The sequence below is a fragment of the Pholis gunnellus genome, assembly GCF_910591455.1.
Source record: "Pholis gunnellus genome assembly, chromosome: 10".
Taxonomy (NCBI): Eukaryota; Metazoa; Chordata; class Actinopteri; order Perciformes; family Pholidae; genus Pholis; species Pholis gunnellus.
The window spans coordinates 20685641-20705777 of NC_136537.1; the positions used below are offsets into that span (position 1 = coordinate 20685641).

Sequence of the window (20137 nt, forward strand, 5' to 3'; positions counted from 1 at the left end):
GCAGTGGAAACATGCATAAAGAAAAAAAGATTAAAATAAACTCTTCTCCAACCAAAAATACTCGCAGACAGCATATTCTGCAGTTATGTTGAATCCAGTGGACATCACTGCAAGTTGAAGGTACAGCGGTAGGTATCGATGAACCACATAGAGGAATGGAAAATAAAGCTCAACAGCATTATAGTTTCCCATGACCATGCAGTTATCAGTCATTTTCCTTTTTTAGCAGATATCCATTACATTAATAAAACATTTTTAATTACACTTAATTGCGGCTGTTTTTTGGTCCGTGACAGCAGTGTAGGCGCAGAGGCAGCTGTCCGAGTGTAAATTACTTCAACATAGAGGGGCGGCCATCGAGGACGAGCATACTGTACTCTCACGCTCCAACCCAGTGAACTACACAGATTAGCTTACAGTGGTTGTTCACTTCATTGAGCAATGCCATTTTGCAAGCACAGATACACATAGTCCGTCTTTGTGGTGCAGGGCACGAGCAGCTTGCTAGCACGTCTGGCGGTCTGTGGATTAAAGACATTATAGTGTTTGCCATTGTACAGTCTGTTCACAGAGGAGGCTGCGATATCTGTGAAGGAACATGGCTATTTTTACCCTATTTCACACATTAGGTGTACTTTTGATTAAAAATATATTCAGGGACGTGCGGTCAGGGGAGGCAGAGCCACACCTGTCATCATGAAAAGTAAAAAACAAATAATGATAAAGTAAAATAAATAATATTTCTCTACTGATCTATGCTCTAGCTGTAATTTCTGTATGATTTCAAGCATTTTAAGCATTTTTATAGTCAAAATCGCTGAATTTGCTCATGTCCTGTTCAAACAGATGAGACGATTGCGCAATCCCTCACAGACAGGTTGAGCGCGTGCCTTTTGCTTTCTCATTGTTTGTCACCACTGTAATATTTGTAGACACTTGTATTATATGTCCTTTCTTTTCGTAGAATAGGTCATGTATTTCACGTGTGTGTAGAACATATTCAGTCTTGCTGATCTGATAGAAACCGCAGAGAAGAAGCACAGAGGGGAGGCAAACAGTACCTCTGCCTCAATGAAGGGGGCGCGCGAGAGCCCACGGGTCTGGTTCATGCTTGTAGCTCTGTTACTCTTCTTCTACACTTCTTTTCTTCTTCTTCTTATATTTATATTTTATAATATGTACCTTACCTATGTGTGTGTAAAGAATGCTGATATGAAATATGAAAAACAACCAGTAGTCAATGTGCAAGCTGCCAATTGAATGGTGATTTAAGCTACTCTATATTGGGTTCATATATTTGTAAATCTGACTCTGAAAGAGTCAGTGCCTCACCAGCCACGAATATACATACATATACATATATATATATATATATATATATATATATATATATATATATATATATATATATATATATACACATATACGCTGCGTCATTAACGGACAAGATAGTCCAAATCAATGTAACACAATGACAAACTCACAAGAGCAGTCGCATATATTCATATGACAACAAAGCAACAAATCAATCCAGCAGACCTGCAGCGGATCCACGCATTCCACCACACGAGCACGAGCCATTCAAATACTATTCATAAAAACGCCACGATAGACAAATGAACAGTAGAGGTAAACAAACGAAGTTCACTTACCAAATGCTGTCTATGCTGACAAAGAGTTTAATCCCAGTACATCAGTTCCAGTAAGAAGTCCAACCGGATCTGCCGCCGGTCGGTTGTCCGTGGTCCGCCGCTGTTCGGTCGTCGTCTTCGACCGACGTTCGGTTGTCTTCCGCTGCCGGTCGGTGGTCCGTTTTCCGCCGCAGTTCGGTGGTCGCCTTTGACCGCGTTCGGTGGTCGTCTTCGGCCGTGGACCGGCGAAGGGCGGGCCGCGGTTGTGAGTTGTAGATCCACTCGAGTCTCTCCAAAAGTACCGATGCTCAGTTAAAATGAAACACATTCCCAGCCATAACATGTGCAACGCTTCTGACGCTGCATACAAATCATTTTCCTGGCTGGTCAGGGCTGCTAGCTGTGGGGTCGTTTCTTACTGTCCAGTTTGTTCAGAAATGTCCTTCTTGAGAAAAGCGTTCCCAGTAACTTCGAACTAAATCCGTTTCTCCTCCTTCCGCCATTTCATATTAAAAAAAACAAAGCTAGGTAAAATGTCTTTCAAATATTTCCACTTGAACTCTGTCTGCTACAAAGCTCTGCTAGCAATCATGTTTCGCGGGCACATAGTCACGTGCCCGCCCACTGACCAATCACAGCACACTCTGCACCTTGCTGGCAGAGAGGCATCTGGACTCTGAGGTGACGTAACTAGGCATGCAAACTGCTCTGGTGGGGCCATGAATCCCAAACTAAAGATCTGATTGGTTGAATCAACAATATCGTCCCCATTCAATTTAAACTGCACATGGCAGCACTGGGTGAGTCTGCAGGCTGGGACCTCTCTTCTTACTAGAGACACAGAGGTGAAATCTGATTGGATAAAAGCTCTACTTAAAACAAGCTGCACTGGAAGCAGAGCAACTGAGGAGCACAGTAGCTGTGCAATGAGAAAATAAGATAATGGGAAAAATATTTTTATAAATTATAATACATATAAGAAAAAATTAAATGTATTTAAGAAAACATATTAAATTATAAAATAGCTATAACTTTGTGATTCTGTTTAGGCCAGCAGAGAAGGCTTTGCAGGCCCTGACGGCCCACCACTGATATATATATATATATATATATATTCACAGGGTCTGTGGTTAACTGGTAAACGGCTGATGCACAAAATAACAAGTAAACTATTGATGTACGAGACGTTACCTCTTAGACAAAAGTAACCACGCTCGAATGAATTGCGATCTCGGTCCATGATGGACGACACCGACGGCCGCACCAGAAGCTGAGCTTTGTTTGGGTAGTAAAATGCCTCCTGCATACTTCAACATGGCTCTGTTTGAAGCAATTATGAGTGTAAATATGAGTCACACGTCCCAGTGTTGGCTGCTCTTAGCCCTGCAGCCTTTTCATTACCAACGAGTCAAGAAAAGTTAAATTTATTTGCAAAGCCTTTTCTATCAACCAAGTCTGTCACAAAGTGTTTTACAGAACAAAGCACATCGGTACACATTAAAACAGGAGCAAAGCGCAGAGGAACAAACAGCGTGCACATTACATGCTGGGTTAAGAGGTTCAACACTGTTTTAAATGATCGGTTTTTAGACCAAAAGTTAATAATACAAATAAAAAACTGCCTCCGGTAAAAGATGGAAGACATAATAAGCATCTTGACATGCACGCTAATAACCACATCCTTTCTCAGTTAAAATCCTGAGTATTACATTTGTTATTTGAATATTGTTTAAACACGATTCAGAACTCTTCTTTCCGTTTCAGTTTATTGCGATTCAGTTTTTGTTAGCGATTTTCAGACTTAAATGTCACCAGATGTCATAATCCAGATGTAATGTATGTTGCTGTCAACTGATGTAAACATATTGATGAGAGTTATTGAATAATCAAACTATAAAAGATGCAATAAAGAATATTGCCTGACACTGAACATTATTAGTAGACCATGTTCATGGAAACCTATTTAAATATATGGAATACAAATTGAACTCTGAGGCCTTTTGCTTGTAACACTTGTCATCTGAAAGCTGCTTTGTGTGGGTCTGAGTGACATGAAGCTCCCCCTGTACTGCGGAGCTGATCCCTCCCTCTGGTTCAGACGGGGGAACATGAGATCATTATTGACTCTAGGACACGGTCAGCAGCAGCATGGATAATAGCCTACCTACTGAGCCTATAGCTTAAGATTCCTCAGAGGCAGCTGCTGGCGAGACCACTGCGAACGAAGAAACAGTTAAGTGACACATCTGTCACGAAGCGCAGAGGGAATCAGCACCTCCCGCAGATGCAAAGAACCATCTGCAACCTCTTCTGCCGCAGCCTAGTCCAGAGGGGCGTCATGTCACTGGGTTTAGAACTACTGCACTTGTGCATATGAGGTGGCACAAAAACATCAGTCAAGTGGAGGGTGCACGCCTTGACTCTCCCTGTCCCCTTTTGTAGGCTGTACAGGGGCTAGTGAGCAGGAGGTTGACAGTTGCCTAAGGCGATAGGGGGAGAATTGTAATGCGGATCCTTTTTTTCTTTTCTTTTTTTTCTGGTGAGTTGTGATGGCGGGATAGGTATATACATAAATATATAAATAAGAGACACAGCTGCTATTTACAGATACCGTCTTCCCCTAGTGTGCGCAACAGACACACTCCGTGGAAATCCCAAATTTCCTCAACCAAAACGTTTGTGGAGGATTGAAAGATAGAGGAGTCAGACGTAAAGTGTGTAGCTGTACTGCCTCCCTGTGGATGGTTCGTGAAAAGAAAAGAAAATCACCACCGTCACCGTCACACTTGATGTATTACCTATGGCAACAAAAGGTGAGCGGCAGAGGTGTTTAGATAGATAGATGCACAGAGCACAGTCTGAACAAAAAGTGATTTCAAAAAAGTTTTCTGTGGAACAAACTGAGCAGAGAGGCCTGACGTCAACCATCCAACACCTTTGGGATGAATTGAAAATGCAGACTGTGAGCCTCGTCACCCAACATCAGGGCCCGACTTTACTAATATCCTTGGGTCCATGCAGGGATGTAAAGAGAACTACAATATTTGACTGAAGTACAAGTAAAATGATTTGTGTAAAAAGTAGGTCATACATAGACTTATTAAACTAAAGAAAGTATTAATGGTTAATAAAGTGCATTAACGTGGCATGGTGCCCTTATGTCCAAACCAATGATATATTTACTTTCTCACTTTGCAACCTGTGCATCCACAAATACAAGTACAGCCTAAAGAGGGCGGAACCCAGACTATTACATGCAAAACATGATGGGCAACAAATGTAAAAATAAATGTAAAAAAGATACGGACACCAAGGCTGGTGAAACAATATAAGCTGACAAACATATCATACAGTTGACTGCTAAAGAAAACATCACCAAAGCAGACAACTCTTATTAGCCTAAACAATATAAACTCCACAACGGCAGCAGCCACAAACACACACTCATACAGAAAAGATCAATACGGCTGAAAAAGTAACGCCAGGCCAAAGCAGTGCAAGTTCTGTATGGTTTTCATACTTTTAAAAAAAATGTTTCACGAGCAAAAATAAGTTATAATAAAGGTGAGTTTGGAACCCTGGGCTCCGGATCTTAAACCACTATTCTATCATGGCTTTAAAAGAGAAACTTGTGATTGTATTTGCAGGCAAATTACTATTTAATTAAAGCAGCACTTTTGTTATTTTATTGTTGTTCAAAGATGAACCAGATCGGTCATCAGAGGATGGTGAGGAAGAGCATCATGGTGCTGCTGCTCCTGCTCCTGCTGCTCCTAAACCACCCATGGGTATGTACATGACAAAAGTTGGATTGCATTTCTTTTGTATGAATATAATTCATGCATGCATGGTATGTTTTTCACGATGACAAATATTAACTTTACAAGCTATTCTAGTGATGGGATGCAATAGTTTCACAAAATATGTTGTTTCCATTTCATACAGGAAAGAGAAAGGCCAACAGGGATCGACAGGCAGAGGAGCGCAGAGGAGCGCAGAGGAGCGTATTCTTGAGGCCTTGAGAAGTGACTCCCCTGCTCCACCAGCACCCCCACCATCGGATGATGAAGTCTTTCTGAAGAGCCTGGTTCCTTCCCTGGAAAGACTGCCACCCCAACAAAAAGAATATCTGAGATTTCAAATTCACAAATTAATTCATGAAGCCAGCACTGTGGTGCTGAATTTGGAACATTTGGAGTAAATGTCTGGCGGACAATCTTTCCAGGGAATGAACCAGGAATAAAATAAAAGTTATTACATGTTTTGTATGTATATATATAGCATTTTTATGATTATTGTATACAAATTATATTATAAGATCATAATAATCATAAGACTTATTTTTTTATATTTGTATTGCATTTAATTGCAATAATAAATGCACTTTATTTCATGTAACTTTGTCCATGTTCTTTATTGTAGTTTTACAAGAAAACTCTTAACAAACAAAGGATACGACCGTATGTGCCTTAGCTCAATAATAATGTGTGGGTCTTAATTAAAAAAGCTGTTTTGGATGTGCTTGGGCATTGCACGGTGTGTTGCCATGGGACAGTTCCCTCAGCAGAGAAGTAGGATGTGAAGGCCTCCCTCACCCTGATGGCCTCTCTTGCTAAGTTGTTGGCAGCAATTCTTCCCAGATCTGGCAGTGGCTCCACCCCTCCAACCGGTATGCTCACTGCAGTTGTTTTCCGCTGGAAGTTATGCAGAACACATGTAGCCTTCACATATACAGTATATGCTTGTGAGTCTGGGCTATGATCCCTGCAACAGCTCAACATGCTCACAAACAGACATCAAAGTGTTCTTTGAATACTTCTTTGAGTAGAATGGGCAGTGAGCCCAAGCCTTCTCACTGTAAGTCACACTTAATAGCAGCATAAGCTAAAAGCTAAGTGGAATGTGACAATTACAATGCCCCACTCCTCTTCCTGAGATAAAGGGGACCTGATTATTACAATTTTGTGAGACTTTCTATTACTCTACTTACACCCACCTGGACCAGCTGTGAAATGAACAAGCTGCTTATATATTAATTCATTTATAATTTAACAATCTGATTAGCAATTGTTATTCTTAATGCACATAATAGGCTATCTAATTTTACTTGTTATTCTAATGGAGATTGACAGCCTCCTTTTACCTTTAAAGGATCTAACTAATACTTCTCTGGCAAAAAGCCCAAAATGTAAACTAGAGAGTGCATGAGAACTACATGTTTATCCTTTCCATTGCTGTTCCTTCGCAACCCAAAGAGAAGGTGCACATTCATGTTGCCTCTGTCAATTACAGGCGTCAGCTCGGTTTAGCGCTTCCATCTGTCAGGGCATCGGGGTCATCAAATCCACAAAACCTCGGATGTCACCCGTTAGCACTAAAAGGTGCCAATCAGTGAAAAAGGGCCAAGAAAGGAGGGAAATACTTTTGCATAAATCAATACGTAATGGCGCTGCCAATAGATGATTGTGATCAGTCTGCATCATCGTCTTTTTCAAGGCTTTGAAGTGGCAGGCAGAGGCAAAGAAAAGGCAGGCTTGTGATGGTGAAATAAGAACTAGATAATGAAATAATTAGTCAAAGTGTAATCAGATGTGCATCTGTTTTTATAACTCCTTGATGCAGAAACTGAGATATGTGCTGGTACGAGCTACATCACGGAGGAAAAATAATGAAATTATCCATCAGAAGAGGTTATTACATTATCAGACAGTTAATTACATTAACATATTTTATCACATTTTGTTCTTGTAGAGGGACTATAAAACGGACACATAATTGCTTTATGTAACACACACACGCACACGCACACACACACACACACTTTCACACAATAAATGGCCAAATAATCTCACTCATCTGTGCCAGGAGGGCATCTGAAAACATCTGAGGCCTGAAGGATTTGACTTATCTGCAGTAAGTTCATTTACTTGATCTTGTGTTACTGCTGAACAGAGGGGAATAAAAATACCAGCGGAAATAAATCCACCAGGCAAGGTTTACTGCTCTTCAAACACCCACACTATACGTGTTGGACTGGTTTTATGGTCGGCAATTTGTTAACAAAATGCCCAATACCAATTAATCTTTAAGCACACAGAACTAATTATAAAAACAAGATTATACACAAAAAGTGGGTTATTGCTGACTTTCAGAAAACAAGTGGCAGTATGTGTGCACAAACACATGTATTTATATCACGTTTATAGCTGAAGAAATAAAAAAGAAATACAAAGTTTAGGATTGTTCTCATGATTGAGAAGCCGTTACTCACATTTAAGGTCAGATTTAGTGCTCAGGGTGAAACCAGCAGTGAAAGCATCTCGGAGTCTGGATTTCAGATAGTCGTAAACTATCGTCTACATTTTATTCTTTTATGTTTCCATCTACATCCACAAAATGTTTAATAGTGGCAAACAGTGGTTTAAATGTCCAACGGAGACAAAATAGCTCCAATGCGTTCAACAAAGGCCGCGTGTTGTGTTTTGCCACGTGAGGTAAAACCCCTTAACCTAACAACCATCTGTAAATCGCTCTTCTAATTTCCTCCTAGTTGTCTCTTGTGTGAAAATGTGCCTTGATTGATCGAGTCAATTACAGGGAGGCTTATTTCAAAGGAGCGGCAGGGGTTGTGTTGCTATTGCTCTCAAGTAAGCAGTCAATGGATGTCATAGATTACTTTAGGCCCCTATTAGACCAACTGCAATTTGTATCGCCTAATAAAAGTGAAGACTAACTTAGACATAAATCACTGCGGCCACTACAGAAATCCCTTTATCTAGCTTAAATAGGAAGGAAGAGCCAATAAAAAATCTGATAATAAACCAAACACACAATGTTTGTGTATCAAGGAGAGATAGTGTATGATGATCATTGTTTCAAACTGCCTCAAGGAAACATGTAATTAATGGCAAACATGATGCCAACCTTCCATTACTCAAGTGTTGAGTGAAGGAGAGCGACTTACAGATGATGTGAGATTTAATATATTGCTGAGCAGCCGATTAGCACCCATTCGCCACTTCCATAAAGCTGCGACATAAGTTACATTACATTACAGGACTTTTGTTCCTCTAAACCACCACCAAGACAGATTCCTCCAAAACAGACAATTGGTATGTCATTATGATTTAACAATCAAAATAGTCACTTCATAATTAAAACGCCTTGTTTGGAGAGAGAAGCCCACTTGACTGTGCATGTTTTATTTGCATCACTGCTGAGAAATACGGGGTATGGTGTTACATTCAAGGCACAGCCCAATACCTCCAAACAATTACATTTTTACATATGCCACAAAAACAAAATCTGGAATTGAAATAATTATATTGTGTAAACTTCATCAAAGCAGTAGATCAACAAAACTTGTACCAAACAGGCAAGGCAACTTTTTTACTTCTATACTGTACACTGGAATATGGAATGTGCATTTACAAGAAACAGGAAATAGCCAACCAACAATATGTATATTTGGAAAATATCCTCATTGAAGACATACTGTAATACAAAATGTTGACAGACATCTTTTTACGTGCAAGTAAAGTCAAACTTGTGTTTAAGAGAAACAGTATATCAGCATGTTCTGAGGTACAAAGTTACTATGCTGCTGATGCATTGTGAACTGTGTAGTTCATGCTCGCGTGGCAAATAATGCAGCTTCTAAATATTTAGACACTCATTACGAAGCACCATAAGTATCTTTAAAATAAATTCACTGCTCTTCAAATCTTAATTGCAACTTCTCATAACACATATTGCACACGCTGATCAACAAGAAACTAAACCGTTTTGACCTTAGTCCTCCTATTTGACTTAAATCAAAATGAAAAACAACTGCACAATGTTTAAACTTCTATCAATTTGTTTTGTCATTTCGGGAAGATGGGGAATAAATCACAAAGAATGGTTAAAAATTCCACCATAAAACATAATGCATACATTAATTAGACTAACAAAGAGCTTCAGTTTATACAAAATGGTTTACTTTGTTTTTTTGCCTTTAATATGTGCGTTAAGAAAAGAGTTGACATACACTAAGGGGAGGATCAATTAAATAAATTCTCCACAAATATGCAGCTGCATTTGAAAATGAAATATGGGCATCAAAACATCTTTCACCCATCTCCAGCCCACCACCACGAAAATAATGAAGTTTTCAGACGATAGTGCTACATCGGAACGGCACAAACCCTCAACACAAACAAAAAGCTTTGGTAAAGTGGCAACAAATAGGCGAACAGAAAGGAAGCAATTTTTATCTCCACCTCCAGTGTTTGTTGGTGGATAAACCCGTCAGTTACATTCACAGAAAAATTACAGAAAAATCTATGCTGGCAACAGAAAACATGGCGTGATCAACCGTCCTCAGGCGACAAACTTGTTCTTGGTTGAGGAGCCGCTCTTTGTGGCCGTGTCTGCGTGCGACTGGTATCCGATGATCACTTTTTGCGGAACGCCTAATCTCTCTTTATACACGCGCCTAAAAAAGAAAAAAAAAAAAGGCAAAAAGGAACATATTGCATTTTAGCAAATACATACAGAAAAACATTTCAGACTCTTCAACATGCATATCCCTCGCTAATGTTATTGCTATTACTGTGTCTAGTTTACTGAGAACGTCCAATAATGACGAATCAACCATCTTTTGCTCCAGAGGTCTGATACACAGGTTTTCTGTCTATCTACCGCTGTATTGAAGTACAAGAAAAAAACCTTTTAACATGGACAGAAAAAGGGCTATACAGGTGGATATTGTCTTTACTATAACTGAATCTTCAGGTCACCCTATGTGCGTGATGGCATCTTTGTTTTCGTAGTCCGTGGTCCATATCGCGATCTTATCTCCTTTGGCTCGGACGTTAATGACGGCGCCGCACACGTCCTCGCTGTGGTCATCGAACGCTTCACCCACAAGACACAGGAGCTGGAGGAACAACAGATTCTTTTCAAAATGCCTCGTTATTGGGGGAGCAGTTAAGAGACTGACGGGCCTTTACAAAGCAGGCATTTCGACTTGTCACAGTAAGAGAAGCGCAGGTGGTACCAACAACATAACAAATGGCTCCGCTCTGTTCAAGTGTCCCGGTAAGCCATGACAGTGTGACAGGGAGCCAGCATGCACAACACAAGGACCCTGAAACCAAAGCAGCAAAATGGAATTGATTCATTCTAGTGTTCACACCTGTGCTTCTCCTGCTGTGATGGGACTAAATGTCTTCCCTGAAAATATAGCTGTAGTTAAAGTAACCAATAAATCGACAGGACTGAACCTACCGTCTCCAACCAGAAGCGATCCAGGTCTGCTCTACGCTGCTGCTTTGACAGAGTTATCAGCCAGCGGCCACCTCGTCGATTCTGTCCATCCTCCCACATGGGCTCAATCCCATCCTTCATCCGCACAAAAGGTCAGAGCTCACAACACTATAAATATCCCCACACATCCATAATGAACAACGGCTTTACTCCATCAGCTTCTCTTCAGATCAGGAGAGGAGCAAACAGCATACGTCCCATCTCCACTAATTAGATTAGTTAGTGTTTCATTGTTGTTCCTCTCGGCATAATTGACTAAACTTCAATTTATATGGCAACTGTACTTATTGATAAGACTCTTCCACTGGATAAATGAGACTCTAGAGTCACTTTGCTGGATAGATTTGTTGGCAGCAGTCAGTTAACATAAAGAGGAGCATACATGGTTCCTAATAAACATTTTAAACTACTGCATAGAAGAAACATTCAAATATTCATTGCTTATTTGTCTGAAAGCAGGGAATTAGTAAATTCCAATTATTGTCTGTTTGGAGAAATAATTTCCACAAAAGAACAAACTTTTATGAATTAAAACTGTTAATTATGCTTTTTCTATATTGTAGCTTAAGAGGGACAACCCTCAATTATGTGCAAAAACCAAAAGCAGCACCGGATAAAGCTATTCGGGAATGTGCACTTTACTTTCCTACACCACATTGTATCTCAAGAAGCCACTTTTCTATCCTCTGTTTCTAACCGTCTGATATGATTTATGACAGATGAGAGCCGGTTTCAGTCTTGATTGATGCTAATTAACCAACTCCTTCCTCATAAGCTCTTTGTGGTCATGAGAGAAGATGAAGTGCAGCTATTAACAGACATAAACTTTGTTTTGATGCCCAACGGGTACATGCATCACTAGTGATGGAGGGTCAAAGCCAGCCAAACCTCTAATGAATGAGTCACCCATCAGGCCTTGTGACTTCATGTTGGACACGCTTGGTTCCTTTATAATAAGACAGCATGAGCTCTGAGTGGACCACAATTACAACACACCAAAACAACATTGTTTTTCTATTTTGTTCTGAACTACAGATGCACAGATTGACATTTTCTTGACCGCTCAGATTTTTTTTAAAGTATGACCTTGCAATTTAGATTTTCAGATGTAATTAAAAGCAAGGTTTCTATTTTAATATTAGCTTTGATTAAAGCAGTTGGAGCAGTACGGAGCAGCAAGCCAGTCACTGTGATCACTCAGAGTAGCATGCAGGGGAATGATTAAGTTGGCTGTACCAATTGTTTTACGGATGTTCCTTAACACCTTATTTTGAACTTGCAGTTGGGACAAATTACAAGCTTTGTGTGTCCTTTGATCATGCAGAAGAACTGCCAGTGTGGTTGTGATGTTACCAGCTGTACGGATATAAAACTGCCTTGCGACGGTGGTACAAGTTAGTAAATTTGACAAGCAAAAAAAAAAATACCAGACTGATCGGGCGGTCGCCGGTCAATGCCGATCACTGTAAACTGGCCGGTTTTGATCTGCTGCCGATCATTCGGTGCATCTCTACTCTGAACAAGTGTTTACAGAATAAACACAAATATCTATTCACAGTGGAAGCTAAGGAAACAGACCGTTTTAAAATGGATGGAATGTAAAACATAATAAAAAGACAGCGATAAAAGCTTGCTTACCTTAAACAGCGAGTAGTCACAGCCAGACATTAAGTTACTCGAGAGCTGAATGTGATTGTATAATCTGGAAATGGGAATTGTAATGTCACGCAACAACTGACAAATCGATGAGCTGTATCCCGTTGTACATCAGATAGACTGGCAGGAACAAACTAGAATTGACGCCTCACGGTTTTATGCTTCCATATCTGTTCAAAATATCATCACTTCATCATTGTATCGTTCAAGAGATATCGCGTTCAAGAGAATGGCACGAAAGGGAAATCTCACATTATGCCTCCTCCAATTATATTTTCCCCTCCAAAATGATATATATACACATATAGCAATAAAATACTTACGCCCAGAAGTCTTCCACAGAGTCAAATTTGGATATGAGGCGGAGGTTGGCTTGCCATGTTTTGCTTTTGTCGTTCTTGAAAAACCAAAGAGCCCACCTGCAAATCAAAGAAGAGTTCGTACTAACTAGCTGCCTGTTTTCCCTCATTGACAACTTATTTCACTGGAAGAGATTCACACATTTTTTCGATAAAACAATTGCACACAATGTTAAGATGAGATGTAGTTGCTCGGGTCTGTTGTGAAAGAGGAAGAGAAGGGACTAGCGGTGAGGTCTTACTTGTTTTGTAGTGGATGCTTGATGTAGGATTCAGGACTCATAACCTTTTGAATGATTGTTTCACAGGTTTCCTTTTCAGGATTAGCAGGAGCTGAAGTTAACTAGGAAGCAAAAAAAGTACAAAAGAAGCATTCAAAGAAAACACTTCTAAAGAAAGTGTATCACGTGCCATCTGTGATGGCTGCTATTGGCACCGTTACGCTTGTAATTATTTAACTTGTCTGTAGTTTTAAAGTCATAAAAGGGAACTTTTAAAAAAAATGTATCGTTGAAGTCATAGCTGTGATACTTTCACAGTGTACAAGGGATGTCTGTGAGAGTGGATAGTAGACTGGGGGTACTTTTATTTATAGAGGACACAGCAACCCTTTGACAGTAATGTCATCTTTTCCCCTTTCTACAGCTAGTCTCTGTTGTACATGTATTTCTGCACTACTTCTGTGTATTTACATTTGGCCCTTCCATAGATAATAAAGATGTGAGGTTTTAACCCTTGTCCATCAGACTAATATTAAACATTTTTGCAATCCAACAACCAGCCATGTTTTAAGTCCTAAGTTCATAATACTCTGGTAGACTTCACGTCAACTCAAAATTAACTTTACTTTTACTTGAAAGAGTGGAAGGCGTCTTCCCAAAATGTAGCATTTCTTGCAAGTTCACAGTTTCAGGTTGTATGATAGATGTTACAGCGAGCTGTACTTCAGCGAAAAGTAATTCTGAGTCACGTGTTATTTTGTTCACAATGCTGGCTGTTCCCAGCAACGCGTGCGTCCTCTCATTCATTCATCCGAGCATCAGAGTTCTTCTCCGGGCACGTACCGGTCAACACGGTGTTTTAACCGTTAAACCGTTAACGTCTAACGTTACAGCGCGACAGTCTCGTGCCCGTCGTTTTATCACTGGCGTGTTAACAGTGCATTTAAAAGCGTAGCTTCTTCAGTTGAAGTGAATTAACCTGAGCTACAAGTGTGCAGCGCACTCACCACCAGAGCGGTCGCCATCTTCTGGAAGTCACATTCAGATTTGTTGGCGTGTGTTAAAATACCTGATTGGGCCATCTGGTACTCTGCATGACGCATGCGCAAGAAGAAGGGACACAAGTACATGTTTATCCAGGTTGTGTGTGAGACTATGATCTTCTTCCAGTTATTGATTATTGATAATGTGCATGGGTGGATTGTAAATTATAAGTTATAAGAATGGATCCAATAAATCTAATTATTTTAGTGAAAATGTGTGCAATTGATGTACTTCAAGCAATATTATAGTTAGTGTACCTGTGAACGTCATCCTGAACTTTCTTTTGTGGCATAGAAAACAATAAAACTGAGGGAAATGTTCAGGATGAGGTGGTGATCCCACCAGAAATGTGCTCTTTTTCACACTTTAACTGAATCATCCCGGTCTTTCAGCCACATTGCTGACGGTGATGTCATAAGTTGCTTGTTGTCTGGGGGACCCAGACTAAAGTCTGAAAGATCATGTCAGTAAACACGAAACATCCCCTCAAACAGCAAAGGTCTCTTCTTTATGGTAAAAGTAATGGATGATACATAGTTAAAACTCATATTTTGGCAACAGATTGTCTTGAATTGAACATATACTATGTTACGTATGTTGGAGGCCAGCTAGGAGAGCAGGCAGCATAAAGAATTATTTGCAAATGATGCAAAATGATGATTACTGTACTGAATTTTGGGATTACATTGCAAAATAAAAGTAAACCCAAGGGCCATTCTAAGTCTGTATACCACCCCTGCTGACGTATGTTATAGGCTTAGTATATTGTGCCCATAAATAATATACACATATTTAACAATGTGCAGGCTTAGTGGAAATGTTCCCTGATAAACCACGTTTTTCTGTTCGTGATAAACAGTCATGAGGTAAGTTGTGTGATTACAACTATCTTTCACTCAGGATGAAGCTTGTGATCCTATCACATCAGTGATAGTGATAGCATTCTATCTTTGACTGTGATGACCTTACTGAAAGTAAATTTAAGCACCATATATTTCGTATTTAAGGATTTATTCAATTACAATACATATTGTGTATATTTGAATGTGATATTCAGGGTCTGATAAGTGTTTTCTGGGTAAACATAACGAGTATGAAGGCACGAATGTGGTACTGTACACTAACTGTTATGTAATGAAATGCTTTTGTCCTGCTATGAACTCTTGGAGGAGAGAAGAAGTAAAGTGGGCTGAAAGAGACTCATTGACTGTTCTTAGTGAGAGCAGCAGCCACATGCCTTTATGTATAAATGTTGTGTTTTCTTATTAAACATCACATCAGTCAGCAAATGAGCCACAGAAGGAAAAGCTGAAAATAAATTCAATTTCAAAAACATTTTGTGACACTTTTGGTTTCAAACATGCATTCTGCTGTTAACAAAAATGATGTTCTAATACTGAAAGTTATGACATCAAAACAAGTGCAGAGAAATACATCAAGTGCTGCAACTATGGAAGGAGATTGTTAAACGGCCGGACGTGAAGGTCAAGGTTTTAGGCACTTCAGAAGGTCAGCACTGTGCGGATACTGCAATGAGACAAAAACAACAGAATTAACAGAACAGCAGAAAAAGTCAAAAGGGCTTTGTAAACAAAGAAAACTAGATAATTATTCACGGACAGCATAAGTGAACTGTTCTCACCTCTTTCCGGCATGCATGAGGTCAAATCCCTCATTGATCTTCTCAAAGGGCAGGGTGTGGGTCACAAACTCGTCCACCTTCAGCTTCTTATTCATGTAGTCCTCCACCAGTTTGGGAACGCTCTCCACACTCTTCCACCCTGGGGGGTGAATATCAAAACCAGTTAAAAGACTCACATTTTCCATTAGCCCAAAACTAAACTGAATAAAACTCATGTTTTGCCAAAAGGCTTTGGGCAAGGCACCTATTCCCCAACTAACAACTATATAAATAGTTGCTTAAACTTTATTTGGTACAGCAAACAAATGTTCCATAACCACCTCAAGGCTAATTAAATACCACTACAAATACCATAAGAAGGCAATTTTCTGCTTAAAAAAAACAAACTTTCCATAAACTTACAGTTGATGCTAAAAAAATGCAGAATCATCCATAGTTGAAATTTGCAACAGGCTTTCAACTCAGAGAAAGTTGGAACTGCAGCCAGAACACATTACGCCCATCATAACAAGTAATTATCTAACACAGTCAGTCACCTCCGAAGGCTGTGCCCCTCCACACTCGGCCTGTCACCAGCTGGAATGGTCTGGTCGAGATCTCCTGCCCAGCTCCGGCTACGCCGATGATGACACTTTCGCCCCATCCTTTATGGCACGCCTCCAGAGCAGCTCTCTGAAATAATAAAAAATGGTAATTGTCCTAATTTCTATGAATTGCCAAGTTACGGAAACTGTTTTGCATGCTGCACGCTATGTATACATCTGCACTGTGAATATCCACCAAACAAATCGATATGACAAATGAAAACAGTGAATGAATAAAAGTGTCTCACCATGGTTTGCACATTGCCAATGCACTCAAAAGAATAGTCCACACCCCCGTCAGTCATCTCCACCAGAACCTCCTGGATGGGCTTGCTGTGGTCCTTTGGGTTCACAAACTCGGTGGCTCCAAACTCCTTCGCTTTCTCAAACTTTGTGGCATTGAGGTCCACACCAATGATCCTTGTTGCGCCAGCAAACTTGCAGCCCATAATAACAGCCAAGCCGACAGCTCCGAGGCCAAATATAGCGCATGTGGAACCTGGCTCAACCTGAGCGTGCGTGAGCAAGAATAGCAATGTGAGAATTCAAGTATGAGTGAATAATTTTGCATAAAACAAATGTACCGTATGAGGGAACTTTAAAGTAGTTTTTTTGGTGTCAAATTGAATTATACAGATAGATGCATTTTATATTGCACTACAGTGGAATGTCTGTTTTGATCTGATGAAAGTATCATATCAGATTGTATCATATCTGTAAAGATACCAATACATGTTTTTGTTTAATTTCTAATTAATTGTGAACATAAAAAAATATTGTTTTGGGGGTGAAAGTAATGTCACTGCGAAAAGATGAAGAAAGAAACAACAGCAACTTGGAAACAGACACCCGTGGCAACAATTCCTTTTCACATCAGATCTGCATGATTAATAAGGGTGACCCACTTCAGAGTGACGCTGACAAACAATGACAAAATATTCATCTCCTCTCATTGTATCCTTTGGGCGGCAAACTTATTCTGCTTAACGAGCTTCAAACCATAAATCAACGTTTTCTCACATGAAGCAGTTCTGCGTGTGAGAGAGTGTGTGTGTGGGGGAGAGGGAGGGTTGTACTTTGTGATGTGTCCGGGTCAGATATGTGACCAAAAATAAACATATTTTTATTTCAAAAGTGAGACAATTTTACTGTGTTTGTTTCAAATTTGTCTTTTTCCAAAAGCTAAAAAGGTTTTAAATAGGCTGCTGACAATGTCTGGCTCATCTACGTCTCCCGGGTAGTTCAAACAATTTAATTTGTAATGGAATAGCTCTGGTCTACAGCCTGCGATGCTCACCTTGGCAGTGTTCAGAGCAGCACCGTACCCTGTAGAAATGCCACATCCAAGCAGGCACACTTTATCCAGTGGAGCCTTCTCGTTCACCTTGGCCAGAGAGATGTCGGCCACCACGGTGTACTCGGAGAAGGTGCTGGTACCCATGAAGTGAAACACTTGCTTTCCCTTGCAAGTGAAGCGTGAGGTGTTGTCGGGGAGCAGGCCCTTGCCCTGGGTTACTCTGCAGGGTGAAAACACAGGGAAAAGTTTTCTTTTCATGTATGTGTGATGAAACCCGATGGCTCTGCACTTCAATACGGGGCAGGCTCAAACTAATGATGACTGAGCTTTGATTTGGTTGCCCTGGGGTGAGGCACCTGGGGCTTTGAGTTCAACCATTGAGGTTTAAAAGTTCTGCCATGAAGAAATATATATAGTTTTTTTTCATTCAGTTTTATCTTGAAAGCCTGACGGTCTTTCCCAGCTCAAGGTGGCATCAATAAGTCTGACAGCCGAACCTAATTTTCTGGCAAAGGTTGGTCTTGGGATTTTTGCAGAATTTGCATTCACCACACTGTGGCACATACAACGGGACGACGGCATCACCTGTGGTCAAAGAGAAATGTGAATAATAATTAGAAATCACACCAAAAAAAACATACTTATTCACAAAAAATTTCAATATGGTGTTTGGCAGCTCCGTACCTGGCTTGAATTTGGTGACACCCTCACCAATGCTCTCAACTGTTCCAGCACCCTCGTGGCCCAAGATGGCGGGGAAAAGTCCCTCGGGGTCACTGCCACTCAGAGTGTAGGCATCTGTATGACACACTCCTGTGGCGAAGAGCTGGGAGGAAGGGTGTCATTTAAAAGATGTCGGGCCAGAAATAAGCATCATCTTAGTTACCGTATGTCTGTGCTAAGTCGTGTCTTTCTTAAAAACCCATGTGTGATTCTTCCAGGGTTGTTCTCCTGCCTCTTATAATTATGAGACAGGTCCGGAAAAAAAGAACATGAAAGCTGGATACAAGCTCAGTCATGCAATGGTTTGGTTTACCTTGATGCGAACTTCATGGGCTTTGGGTGGAGCTACCTCCACCTCCTCAATGGAAAGAGGTTTCCCAGCTTCCCAGGCAACAGCTGCCTTGCACTTGATAACCTGAGGGCAAAGTTCAATGCATTCAAACAATGTTTCTAAAAGTAATTATGCAACTGTAGCCGTGGGTTGACTGAGGCGTTACAGAGTGTGTGTGTGTGTGTGTGTGTGTGTGTGTGTGTGTGCGCGCGCGCGCTTGCGTGTGACAGGTCCAGCTAGTTGCACAATGTACTTTGCCTCTGAAATGTAACCAGGCTTAAGCAAAGCCAACCCAGAGTTCCAGTAGTTCACTGGTGGAGTGCAATCTGCTTTAATGACATGAACTAAATTTAGCTTTTTCAGTTACTTCAGATCTTTTAATGCTTAAGAGTGAGAGGTGGCTACAATTTATAGTCCACAAAAACTAGTTTTCACTGTTTCTTAACTCGTCAGAATTAAACATAACTCTCGGGACAAGCATTGCAGCAACTTGCAGCATATCGGTAGCGACTGGCCAAAGATCCCTGTTCAGTAATGGAAGAGCGGTTCTTTGTACTTGTTAATTCACCGCACGTCAATGACTGCAAGTTGGTTGAGAGCACGTTGCTTTTTTATGCTTCGTGTGAAATTGCTACAACTTTAACGACACACATATAGAAACAATGCATTTAAAATGTGCATTGCGCATTTAGTGGGAAATGTACTTACTTTTCCAGCTGTCTCCATGTTCGTTCATTCGGCGAGAGGGAGGGGCGGTGCGCTGCCGTAAAGGAGTTAAAGCCCGGACCAATCAGAAACGAGGACGTGCGGCGTAAGCATGACGCAGGCGCAGAAAGAGCACGTTTCACAAGTGGTTTGAAAATATTAAATAATATTCCGTCTTTCTTTCAGAGCATATTCAGCAACATTTAGAAGTGAAAGATCATTCTTGGCCCGGGAGTACTTTTACAAATACATTTATTTAGTCCTAATTTCTGAGTATACTGAATGTGAGATGGTGAGGGCATTTAAATAAAAATGACTCATCTTTTTAGTAATTCTCAAAAAGATATATTGCATTTCCTAAGACATCCAATAACCTAGTTAATAAAAAAATCCTAAAATATCAACTCCTTCTCCCTCAATTAAATGTATTAAATCTATGAATATGCAAATATCAGAAGTTTTACTTGCTCAAGATGTCCAACACAAAGGTGCACACACCTTTGCATGGTGGACCATGATTGACTTCCAAACTTTATCCCTTCAGATGATTAATGTGAAAGATTGTAGTGTCAGTGTGTTGCCGTGTACATAATGGTCAAACCTCAAATGAGTCAACAATACACAAAGCTTGTTTA

The 20137-nt window shown here is 40.4% G+C and overlaps 2 protein-coding genes across 3 annotated transcripts; both read right to left on the reverse strand.

The window, feature by feature from the left end:
• Positions 1-9416: 9416 nt before the first annotated feature.
• On the reverse strand, positions 9417-14279 carry LOC306702474 (eukaryotic translation initiation factor 4E-1A-like; the record flags this gene model as incomplete). Of its 2 annotated transcripts, none has more annotated exons than XM_079168106.1 (7): positions 9417-10107; positions 10412-10551; positions 10902-11015; positions 12579-12642; positions 12920-13015; positions 13198-13298; positions 14184-14279. In XM_079168106.1, 7 exons carry the CDS (start codon positions 14277-14279, stop codon positions 9993-9995), a joined length of 726 nt encoding a protein of 241 aa, XP_079024232.1. In that variant the 3' UTR covers positions 9417-9992. The 2 variants fall into 2 exon arrangements, with proteins under 2 accessions (XP_079024232.1, XP_079024233.1); XM_079168107.1 differs by having other exon boundaries at positions 13198-13288; positions 14165-14238.
• Positions 14280-15428: 1149 nt separating this feature from the next.
• On the reverse strand, positions 15429-19561 carry LOC306701975 (alcohol dehydrogenase class-3). The gene is made up of 9 exons (XM_079167447.1): positions 19506-19561; positions 18780-18881; positions 18428-18569; positions 18241-18328; positions 17744-17963; positions 16695-16955; positions 16399-16534; positions 15863-16001; positions 15429-15747 (listed from the first exon to the last, which is right to left on the reverse strand). The coding sequence occupies exons 1-9, from the start codon at positions 19521-19523 to the stop codon at positions 15723-15725; spliced, it is 1131 nt and encodes a 376-aa protein (XP_079023573.1). The 5' UTR covers positions 19524-19561; the 3' UTR covers positions 15429-15722.
• Between the last annotated feature and the right edge of the window lie 576 nt (positions 19562-20137).